Source organism: Pan paniscus, chromosome 10 (genome assembly GCF_029289425.2).
Source record: "Pan paniscus chromosome 10, NHGRI_mPanPan1-v2.0_pri, whole genome shotgun sequence".
NCBI classification, from domain to species: domain Eukaryota; kingdom Metazoa; phylum Chordata; class Mammalia; order Primates; family Hominidae; genus Pan; species Pan paniscus.
Window position 1 is genome coordinate 66,047,437 of NC_073259.2, and position 12,124 is coordinate 66,059,560.

The 12,124-nt window shown below is 36.9% G+C and overlaps 1 protein-coding gene across 44 annotated transcripts in view; it reads left to right on the forward strand.

Moving 5' to 3' along the window:
- CAPRIN2 (caprin family member 2) overlaps positions 1–12,124 on the forward strand; it is a 45,402-nt gene that overhangs the window by 15,851 nt on the left and 17,427 nt on the right. For 43 of the 44 annotated variants that reach the window (XM_008954260.6, XM_008954250.7, XM_003828826.8 and 40 more), the window contains 5 exons: positions 3,915–4,153; positions 5,401–5,483; positions 7,601–7,768; positions 8,829–8,872; positions 9,786–10,463. In XM_008954260.6, the coding sequence (XP_008952508.1) occupies positions 3,915–4,153; positions 5,401–5,483; positions 7,601–7,768; positions 8,829–8,872; positions 9,786–10,463 (1,212 nt within the window). Of the gene's footprint in view, positions 1–3,914; positions 4,154–5,400; positions 5,484–7,600; positions 7,769–8,828; positions 8,873–9,785; positions 10,464–12,124 lie in introns of those variants that run through there. The other variant, XM_055095793.1, reaches the window with a different exon arrangement.

The following is a 12,124-nucleotide window of genomic DNA, read 5'->3' on the forward strand; positions in this document are numbered from 1 at the left end:
TGAATAGTGCTGTAATGAACATATGCATGCCTGTGTCTTTATGGTAGAATGATTTATATTCCTTTGGATATATAACCAGTGATGGGATTGTTGGGTCAAATGGGGGTTCTGGTTTTAGCTCTTTGAGGAATTGCCACACTGCTTTCCACAATGGTTGACCTAATTTACACTGTCATCAACAGTGTGTAAGCATTCCCTTTTCTCTACAACCTTGCCAGCATTTGTCAGTTTTTGATTTTTTAATAATAACCATTCTGACTGGTGTGAGATGGCATCTCATTGTGGTTTTCATTTGCATTTTTCTAATGATCAGTGATGTTGAGCTTTTTATCATATGCTTTTTGGCCACATGTATGTCTTCTTTTGAAAAGTGTCTATTCATCATGTCCTTTGCCCATTTTTTAATGTTTATTTTTCTTGTAAATTTATTTAACTTCCTTATAGATACTGGATATTAGATCTTTGTCAGATGCATAGTTTGCAAAAGTTTTCTCCCATTCTGTAGGTTTTCTGTTTACTCTGTTGATGGTTTCTTTTGCTGCATAAAAGCCCTTAAGTTTAATTAGATCTAACTTGTCAGTTTTTGCTTTTGTTTTGATTACTTTTGGCATATTTGTTACAAAATCTTTGCCAGTTCCTATATTCAGAATGGTATTTCCTAGGTTATCTTACAGGGTTTTTATAGTTTTGGGTTTTACATTTAAGGAAAAGGAACTTATTCAAAGTCATATGGCCAGTAAGTGGTAGAGCCAAGATATGGCCCTAGGTACTTTTTCTCTATATCGTGAATATAGTGTCTTATCTGTTTTTTTTTTTTTCTTTGCTGCTGTAGTCTAGAGGTAGCTCCCAACTCACCAAATTTTGTTAATATCCATGAAATTATTTTTACTTGCCTGTGTTTGAGATTTACTTTCATTTTAGGTGACATGATAAAGTACTTTGGAGGTTGCCTTACTGAATCAAGACCCTGAAAGGTGCTTGGCAGTACTTTTGAGGTTTTTTAAATTTTACCTGGTAATTTTTGGGCTTCTCTTTTAAGTTTTTCTTTTGTCAGACATGTTCTATGATAGCCAGTTTTGCAGTTTGTGGAACATTTTCTTTTTTCCCTTCAAAGTAAATTTGGAAGTCCTTCTTTTCGACCTTGTTACATTCTGCTTTGTCCTCATGAGCTCTGTCTCCTGGTAGGGATTCATCATTCTGAGTCTCGATTAAGAAAACCAATTTTATCGGCCAGGCGCGGTGGCTTACGCCTGTGATCCCAGCACTTTGGGAGGCCGAGGCGGGCGGATCATGAGGTCAGGAGATCCAGACCATCCTGGCTATGATGATGAAACCCCGTCTCTACTAAAAATACAAAAAATTAGCCGGGCGTGGTGGCGGGCGCCTGTAGTCCCAGCTACTCGGGGGGCTGAGACAGGAGAATGGCGTGAACCCGGGAGGCGGAGCTTGCAGTGGGCCGAGATCGTGCCACTGCACTCCAGCCTGGGCGACAGAGTGAGACTACGTCTCAAAAAAAAAAAAGAAAACCAATTTTATCATTCAGTACTACTGATTGAGAGTGGTTTCCTTTCCAAACTGGTCCTCAACTGGAAAAAGAGAACAGTGTAACCCACCTTTCTAATTTTCATCTAAAGAAGGAGAAATTGGCTCTTGCCCATGACTTTTCATGACACCTGATCATGATCTGGGAGACTTTCCTGATACTTGATTTTATTCAACAAAAATTTGAGGCCCTGATATTTGTCAGACTCTGTGCTGGGCATTAGTGAATATTGGTGAACAGTAGATGTAGTCCCTGTCATCATAGATGCAGATAAATAAAAAATAGCCAGGGATGGTGGCTTACGTCTGTAACCCTAGCCCTTTGGGAGGAGGATTGCTTGAGTTCAGGAGTTGAAGACCAGCCTGGACAACATAGAGAGACCTCATCTCTATTAAAAAAAAAAAAAATTAGCCAGGCATGGTGGCATGTACCTGTGGTTCCAGCTATTCAGGAGGCTGAGGTGGGAGGATCACTTGAGCGCAAGAGGTCAAAGCTGCAGTGAACCTTGATTGTGCCACTGCACCCCAGCCTGGATGGCATAATGATACTGTGTCTCAAAAACAAACAAAAAACCCAAAAATACTTTGATAGGGGAAGTTCAAGGTGGCATGAGCCCATATGACCACCCAGTCCTACCTTGGGAGACTGGCCAAAGATAAATCTGAGATAATCATGTGGTATAATTGTCTGAAGATGCCCTGCGAATCAGTTGCTTTTCCCTATACCATGAGAAACTCCAGTGTTTTGGAGAGCTAGGAGTGCCACCTCCGTCCTCTTTTCTTCTCTCAAGCAGGATCAGAGAATCCTGTAGTTTTGGTAAGTGTTATGATGCAGTCTATACTGAGGTCTTGCAAAAAGCCTTACTGAGCCTTTCCCATCTGAGAAAATGTGCTTGCCCATGCAACCTTCAACCAGTCTATTTCTCATTCTCAAAATTTTATGTCTTCACTTACTATCTTTCTGTCCCTAGCAGTAGCACAAATCATATTTATTAAGTTGCTTCCACATCCCCTAGGAAGGGATTAATTATGCCACAGTGAATCTTTTTCATGAGGTTTTCCCCCTAATTTTAATCTGTTAGGATTTACGCACATCTCTTTTATATAATTTAAAATATCGATGCTATATCAAAGTACTTTGACCCATCTATAGGAAAAATCTTAGTGTTTTTTTTTTTTTGTATTTTAATCTTCATACCTTGTGAAATATCCAATATGATGGAAATGTTACAATCAAAAACTGTGGAGGGAAAAGACCTTTTAGGTTTCTTAATGGAAAGAGATAGTACTTTTTAGTTAAATGGCAAGTCCTTTCTGGGACCCATGAATATTATGTCAGACTTTAAGGTATTATAGTTCTAAGCTTTAGAGTAGATCTAGGGCTGCTCAATCTATATACACAAATTGTTGGAGGGGAAACGGTTTTTTTTTTTTTTTTGGGACAGGATCTCACTCTGTTGCCCAGGCTGGAGTGTAGTGGCACTGTCACCACTCATTGTAGCCTTGACCTCCTGGGCTCAAGCAATCTGTCTACCACAGCCTCCTGAGTAGCTGGGACTACAGACACACACCACCATGCCCAGCTAATTTTTGTATTTTTTGTAGAGATGGGGTTTTGCCATGTTGCCCAGGCTGGTCTTGAATTCCTGGGGTCGAGTGATTCACCCTCCTCGACCTCCCAAAGGGCTGGGATTACAGGTGTGTATCATTGTGCCCGGCCTGAGGGAAAACTTAAGCTCCATTTATTTTCTGTATCTGTTTTGTCAGCTAAATATTGGAGGATATAGCTCTGTCCAGACTGACAGGGCAAATTATTATTTTAAAAATTTTTAATTTTACTTCTGAAACAAAATAACATGTTTGCTGTGGCTGGTTTTTTGGCATTACACTTGGAAGACATTTTATGTCTGTTAGCTTTTCAATCCCTTATGCTTTAGCCAGTCTTCTTTGGTTCATTAAAACTGACCATTTTAGTTTAAATATTTTTTCCCTTGGAATATGAAATTTTAAAAAAATCCTAAAAGGTCCAAAAAGGACTGATACACATAAATGTGAAAGAGTAAAATGTTGAAATGAATATGGACATCAATGATTGGTACTTTGCTACTCATCATGGTGATATTAGCGGTTCTAGACATATCCTGGATTTGGGAGTCAGATATTTGACCCCCTTGGCTCTGGTTACCTGAGACAAACCAGTTTATTACTCAGTGACTTCTTTAGCTTAAAAAGGAGACAGACTAAACTGGTAGTTTGACAGTCATGAGATTTATCATCTAATCTCAGCTATTTGGGTTTAGACTTTGTAGATACGTATTGCTAATATGGGATGGTAGAGAATTGTTACCCTTAATTAGCCATTTGTTTAACAGCTACTAAAAGCGCAGAAGAAGGCCCAGAGAAGGGAGCACATGCTAAAACTTGAGGCTGAGAAGAAAAAGCTTCGAACTATACTTCAAGTTCAGTATGTATTGCAGAACTTGACACAGGAGCACGTACAAAAAGACTTCAAAGGGGGTTTGAATGGTGCAGTGTATTTGCCTTCAAAAGAACTTGACTACCTCATTAAGTTTTCAAAACTGACCTGCCCTGAAAGAAATGAAAGTCTGAGGTAAGCTAATGAAAAGATTTTCCTGAAATGAAACACTTGACACTTTAGCTTTTTAGGGGTGTGTGTATGTGAGAGTGTGTGTGTGTGTGTGTGTGTGTGTGTGTGTGTTAGAGAGGGGGAGAGAGAACTTAAGAAAGTATTAATTTGATTCAATATGGAAACCTTGGCTGGCCCAGAGTCTGACGGGGTTGACAGATTGTCTGGAAGGAAAGTGAATGTGAATGGTCTCATTAACATGCTTCTTTATTGTAATACTGATTTTTAAAAAAATGAGGTCTGAGCATCAAATTTTAATCCTGTACAAGTATAATATTATATCTATTTCTAAAACTTTTAAAGTAATTTTCTCAGAGTTGCCTTCTTACTCCTGCTATACTTAAGTAGAGGTAAATACTATTTAACTTGGCCGGTGTCATTAAACTTTCAAAGTAACAATTATTTGGTGTTCTTATTATGCTGTGAATAACTAGTGATAAATACATTTGATAGTTTAAAATACAAAACCTGCAAACTGGGGCTGTCTGATTTTTTTTTCCCTCACAGTGATCCATTGCTCTTTTTGTTTTGATGGAGTAAATCAGCTAGGGGACAGATGCTGTGCTCTTGCTTTGTTAGATGCAGGCTATTCCAGCTTTGTATTTGTTAGCCCTACTAAAGTAGAGTCAGATTTCAACGGTTACCAGAAATCAGTCTCTGATCAGAAAGAAGCCTAATAGAACTCTTAATTGCCTATATATAGCCCTGTATTTTTTAATTCTCATGCTGATAGTCTACTCCATCATCATCATCTATACATTGCCTCCTTCACTTTTGTGGGTTCAGGGAATGTAGCTTCACTTTAATATATGAAATATAAGCAAAACATAATTTGGTAAATAAGCTGCTTTCTTTAAAGTCAAATGCGGCTCTTAATATTTCAATTTCACTGTTCTTTTATGTAGGGCATACACCTGAACTAATGATACTGCATTGGCAGCTTTAAACTCTTTTTGGTCTATTCTTTAATGGGTTTATTTGGTAAAATCCATATTTTAGTTGTTTTAAGGAAAAATTCTTACATTTGAAATCCTTAAGCAGGCATTTAGTCATCTTGTATACATTTCAATTTTTTTATTTCCAAAGAGCAAAAAGACAAAATTAACATTTGAATGTCTTGTCTGTTAATGGGTTATATTGCATAAATTGTGCTGCTCCATATATATGTACTTCTAAAGCCACTTTGTTCTGCTGCTGCTTTTCCTTGTCAGTGTTGAAGACCAGATGGAGCAGTCATCCTTGTACTTTTGGGACCTTTTGGAAGGTAGTGAGAAAGCAGTGGTAGGAACGACATGTGAGTTTTCTCTACTCTGGACTTATGCAGTAAATACTAAACTTTATGTCTAGAAGTTTAGTATGATATTGAGGGTCTAAACTGTGTTAGTCCATCAGAACTTACATGTCTGACAATACTATATTCATTGGGAGAATGATCCCTTTGTTTAGTTCTGTTAAAAGCAGCTATTGTATAACCCTAGTCACTAAAATGGAATTCAGGGAGAGTTTTGAAGTGGCAAGTCGATATGATTTGGAAATAGAGCTAAGTACTGGCTTCAACACTAGCTTGATCATTTTGGGGTTCAGTTTTCTATTCTGTGTGGTAGTACCTGTTCTATTTAAGAATCTTAAATTCATACATTGTTAATATCAAGGCTTATCTACCAGATCAGCCTAAGAATATATGAATGGTTTTATAGTCTATTGAAACATTGTTGTCTATTGATCTGGAAGTAGTCTGTGGAAAGAGAGTTCTTTTGGCTTGCTAAATAGACTTTGGCCAAATGACCAAATACAAATGACTGGACATGAAGTACATAGCTTTGTGTACTAGCTTAGAGTAATGAAAACTCACTAGAAGGTAGTAATATTTTTGTTACCAGTGATTGCTTCCTTTTAAAAAAAATATCCAAATATCTATAACTATCTTAAGATTTCTAAGTTTGTTCAAGCTTAAATCAAAATTAAAAATTTGTTTCTTGGTTAGAATGCAAAATGAGTTTAGAAAATAGTTTGGCAGTATTTTAATAAAATGAAGCATATACTTATAACGCTAAGCAATTAGTCTTCTAGCTAAGATAAATGAAGACGTGTTCATATAAGTACTTGTACATGAATGTTCATATTAGCTTTATTCAGCTGATAAATTGATAAAATGTGGTATACCCATGCAGTGGAATCTACTCACCAATAAAAAAGGGACGGAACTATTGATACATGTAACAACATAGATGAATCTCAAAATAATTATGCTGAGTGAAAGAAGCCAGACATAAAATGAGTACATATTGTATGATTTCATTTATATGAAATTCTAGAAAAGACATAATGGGATGATAGCGGGTTATTGGTTTTCAGGGGGTCAGGAGAGGACGATTAATTGCAAAAGGGGTAGTAAGGAATTTTTTGGGTTGATGAAAATCCTCTATATCATGGTTCTGGTGGTAACACAACTAAATATCTGTTAAAACTGTACAGTTAAGATAGGATTTTGCCTGTAAATTATATCTGAAAGCTGATTTTTTTTTAAAAGACAAAATCTGTCATAGTACTCCTATGAAAGGAATAATAGACTCAAAATCTATGTCATAGTACTCCTGTGAAAGGAATAATAGACTCAAATGAAGTACAGAAACTCTGCTTAGTTTGGGATTATGTTTTTAATGGATTTTTAAAATAAAATGACTTTAGACCTATTTGTAGTGTAGTGACCTCAGCATCATGTTAAGGTTTTTCTTGATCATCAAATGGTCAGGTGGTAGGAAGGACAAACAGCATAACTCGAGTAAAATCTTCATGATGGAATTTTGTAGTTTAAAAATACTTCAGAGTTTGTAAAAGATAGGGTTTTCTAAAATAGATTAATAATATTAGTAATCTAATAGAGATTGTCCAATATAGGATTTTCTAACCCAATCTAATAGATTTTGAGGAACTGACTTTTACTTCTCTAAAGCCTTAATTACTTGGGGAAGGTAGAGTGGTTGCTAGCTGTGATGTCTTGGGAGCAGATAGGAAAAATGACTTATTTCTCATCTCAGGGAATAGATGTGTGCTTTTGTGACATACTTGATTAGGATCTCTGATTTTTAGTCATTTTTCAAATGGTGGAAATGGAGGTCCAGAGAAACTTAAGTGACTTGCTGAACTTTTGAGATTCTGATCTCATTAAAATTCATATTGATTCAGCATAAAATAAAGATGGACTGCATATTTACTTTTCATGGTACTGACAAGTTCTCCAGTCAGTACCATGAAAATGTAAACTGTTGTAAACTATTGTAAGGATGTACTATGTACATCAATGTAAACTATTGTAACAATGTACTACAACTAGGATAAAATCAGGATTTCTATTCCCAGTAATTTTCAGTTAGGTCATGTGACAATTAAGTCTTAATCACTCTTTCTTAGACAAACACTTGAAGGATCTACTGTCCAAATTGCTGAACTCAGGCTATTTTGAAAGTATCCCAGTTCCCAAAAATGCCAAGGAAAAGGAAGTACCACTGGAGGAAGAAATGCTAATACAATCAGAGAAAAAAACACAATTATCGAAGACTGAATCTGTCAAAGAGTCAGGTTTGTTGTGACCTCTGAAAATCCTTATAGTGGTTGCATTTTTTAATACCCCAAATGAGTCACGTATTGTGCAGTGATTGCCTTATTTTAATTTGTTAGGTTCTACACGCATGGAAATCTTTACTTACCACAGGATAAACCTAGGTTTATAAAACATCTCTAGGCTTTATCACCATGATTTACCGAGTGAAACTTATTAGAAATATTAATTTGTACTTTGTCCCAAAAGAATACATTGGTTAAAAGGAGCCATTTATGGAATTTGAATAAACTTCTCTGTTAAACTACTAGTAGGATAATTCTGTTTAAAATTGTTTACAGTGGAAGTTATAGTAGAAACCAGTACTGTAGTGGAATGAGGATGTAATTAACCTAAGGTCGAAATACCGATTCAGGGGAAAAAAGTGCTAAAGTCAGTAAAGAAAATATACTTTTAAAATTATCATTTGCCTGCAGAAGAAATACTTTGAGCAAGTGGCACTTCTGCTTTTGTTTACCAAAGTTGGATTTATTAAAGAAATACCTCTTCTCAGGAGGTAGTCCAGGCAGGGTTCTGGTAGCCATAAGCAAGAGCGAAAGCATTTTCCATGTTTATTTCCCCTTAGTTCTTAATACTAAGTGCAGTGCTTAAGTATCTCCACTCTCTTATCCCCTCCTAACCTTAAACTGGCTTGTAAGAGGTTTTTAAGGGCTCTATTTCAAGCTGAGATGACCAATTTTTACCCCATGGGACATGAGCTATGATGCTAACTTGAAAAAAAGCTGTGTTTTAGGGTAAGAAGAAATAGTCTTATTTTCAATCAGATATCAGTTTTAAACTGAAACTTGACTTTCGTAAAGTGTCTTACATAAGGAGAGCTACTAGTTTGAACTAGCCTCAGACCACATGCTTTGGACTAACAAGGAACAGAATTCCTCTTGCCATCAATATACTTGATTATATTACCCTTTTTCTGTTACGAGTCTTCTGAAATATGTTGCTAGAATGAATTATAGTTGTAATCTGTCTAAAAACTTACAGTTCACCTAGTATTTATTCAAATTCTTTTTATCATCCCAGAGTCTCTAATGGAATTTGCCCAGCCAGAGATACAACCACAAGAGGTAAGATACTGAAAGACAATTTGCTGATGTTGATTTTTCAGCCTTTTGCATAGGGTTGTGGTTGGAAGCTAAGGCTCTGGAGCCAGACTGCCTGAGCTTGAACCCTGGTTCTGCAGTTTACTAGCTTAGGGACTTTGGGCAAGAAATCTGGTCCAGCTGTGTCTGTTACCCTCATATGTAAAATAGGGATAACGTTAATGACTACTTCATGGGGTTATTGTGAGGATTAAAGAGGTTGATCTAAATTCTAAATTACTTAGAATTTGGCCTGGCACACGAACTGCCCAAATGATAGCTATTTTTGGCTCCTGTGTTAGAGGAACTTTAAGATGTGCAGGACTTTGCTCTCTCCAGAATTTACTCACATTGGTAGCAGAAAAGGGTATTTGTTCTCTTTCTGAAGTGACATTGAAATTCATGGGAAGCTGAAAAGAATGGGAGATTCAAAAACAGTGTCATTGATGTATAAGGGACATAAAGAAAACACTGGTAACTTAGGAAATGTCACGTTTAAGGTTACATAATTTAACTTTGAAGTTGAACTATCTTCTGCCTTTTAATGTTTGAGGGAGTCAAATGGGGAGAATGGTCCTAAGGCTGGCAAAGGCGGAACAGCCTTGGTAGAAGAATCCGAATCAAGCAATTCTTGCCAGTCTTAGGCAAGTCCAACAGAAGTTGCTACTTTTGATGTATCGAAGTCTGTATTTCTGTTAATTGAGGAAAAAGGAATGGACAGAAAAGTAGGAAAGTAGGAAAGAGAAGTAGGAAAGTCTTTTCAAGTAGAATAAGGACAGAAATTTCATATTAGTGCAACAACTTAGATCAGAGGACATAGCAATACTAATAGAGTTGAATATTCCCTCCAAGGTCTTCTATGAATTTTGTGACTTAAGTGCATTGTTTCTCTATCTAGTTTCTTAACAGACGCTATATGACAGAAGTAGATTATTCAAACAAACAAGGCGAAGAGCAACCTTGGGAAGCGGATTATGCTAGAAAACCAAATCTCCCAAAACGTTGGGATATGCTTACTGAACCAGATGGTCAAGAGAAGAAACAAGAGTCCTTTAAGTCCTGGGAGGCTTCTGGTAAGCACCAGGAGATATCCAAGCCTGCAGTTTCCTTAGAACAGAGGAAACAAGACACCTCAAAACTCAGGTCTACTCTGCCGGAAGAGCAGAAGAAGCAGGAGATCTCCAAATCCAAGCCATCTCCTAGCCAGTGGAAGCAAGATACACCTAAATCCAAAGCAGGGTATGTTCAAGAGGAACAAAAGAAACAGGAGACACCAAAGCTGTGGCCAGTTCAGCTGCAGAAAGAACAAGATCCAAAGAAGCAAACTCCAAAGTCTTGGACACCTTCCGTGCAGAGCGAACAGAACACCACCAAGTCATGGACCACTCCCATGTGTGAAGAACAGGATTCAAAACAGCCAGAGACTCCAAAATCCTGGGAAAACAATGTTGAGAGTCAAAAACACTCTTTAACATCACAGTCACAGATTTCTCCAAAGTCCTGGGGAGTAGCTACAGCAAGCCTCATACCAAATGACCAGCTCCTGCCCAGGAAGTTGAACACAGAACCCAAAGATGTGAGTTGATCTGTATCATTCTGCTTCTGTCAGTGTAGGCATAAATAATGGTAATGACTTTTTAGTTCTCTCTCTTTTTTTTTTTTTGAGGTGGAGAAACACTCTTACCCAGGCTGGAGTGCAGTGGCACGATCTCTGCTCACTGTAACCTCCGCCTCCTGGATTCAAGCGATTCTCCTGCCTCAGCCTCTTGAGTAGCTGGGACTACAGGCGCATGCCACCACGCCTGGCTAATTTTTTTGTATTTTTAGTAGAGACGGGGTTTCACTGTGTTAGCCAGGATGGCCTGGATCTCCTGATCTCGTGATCCAACCGCCTCGGCCTCCCAAAGTGCTGAGATTACAGGCGTGATCCATTGTGCCTGGCCTTAGTTCTCTTCAAAGCCCATGTGAAGTTAATGTATAAAATATTTCACCCTCTTTAGTGGGTAGATTTATTGTTTTCCCTTGAAAACTGGGAGTTAATCTAGTCTGTCTTTAAGCCTAATCTGAGATGAAATTTCTGCAATTATAAAATGTTGTTTTAATGCCAAATTTTAACAATATAACATGATATGAAAATAGTAGATAGTTTAGATAAGACCATAATGACATAATGTGAACAAGTGAGTAATGCAAATGCTTGTCACAGGATGGGAGATACTGTATTTCATTTGTTGTCATTTACCTGCTATACGAATAACTTTTTCTGACAAGTTATATTTTTCTATATTCTCTTGCTTCTCTTCTACTCATTTATGGTCACTCAGTTTAGCCCAGGTCTTTATGAAGAAGGTTTATGGTGGTTGCAGATATTTCAGTATTGGGGGAAGGATTTGAATTAGTTCTCTATTTCCATTTCAAAATGAGAATTTTTCCAAAGATAGGAAAACTGTTGGCATTAAATATTTTGTGGTTAGGTTTTGGAATACAAGATTCAGTTAAAACATAAGGCCACATTCTTTTAAGGATAAATAACCTATTTCAGGTAGATAACACTTACATTGAATAATTCTTGGGTACAGTGCTATGTTAGGGTTGCCTTTTATTAAATTGTAAATTACTTATTTACTACTATTTATAATGCAAACTTGTTACCACCTCATTTGCTGAGATATGTGAACTTGTGCTTCCAGTGTTCTCTATCTCTATGGAGTAGTCTTCCTTGCACATCTGTGCCATTTTAGCTAAAGGCTTTCTGATAAACCATTGGCCCTCTAATATAATAATATGAAAAACATTTTGCTTGGGGAAAGCAAAGCATTGCATTTTATAAGTAAATTACCTTTGGCTTAATTCTGTATGGGAACAAAATTTTAGAGTTATTTGGCTATTTTTCTCTCCTTTCTCTCTCAAGTTGCTAATATTAATTTTAGCTTCTTCCTGACCCTACAGAAGATTGTCAGCTTTATTTTATTAACCAAATATCACACAACAGTAACTGTAATATAACTATTCTGAAAAACATTTAAAAACCCAATTTAATATCTCAAAGCTGCTTTTAAAAACCTGGCTTAAAATTCCAATAGGTGTAGCAATGCAGAACCTTTATCATACCAGAATATTATCATGCTATTTGATGAATTGCATTTAAAATCAGTGTTACATGTTTGGAAAGGTCAAAACATATTTAATTTGCTTTTGTGGCACAAATAGCATTATATTGAAGTTGTAGGGTTTTTC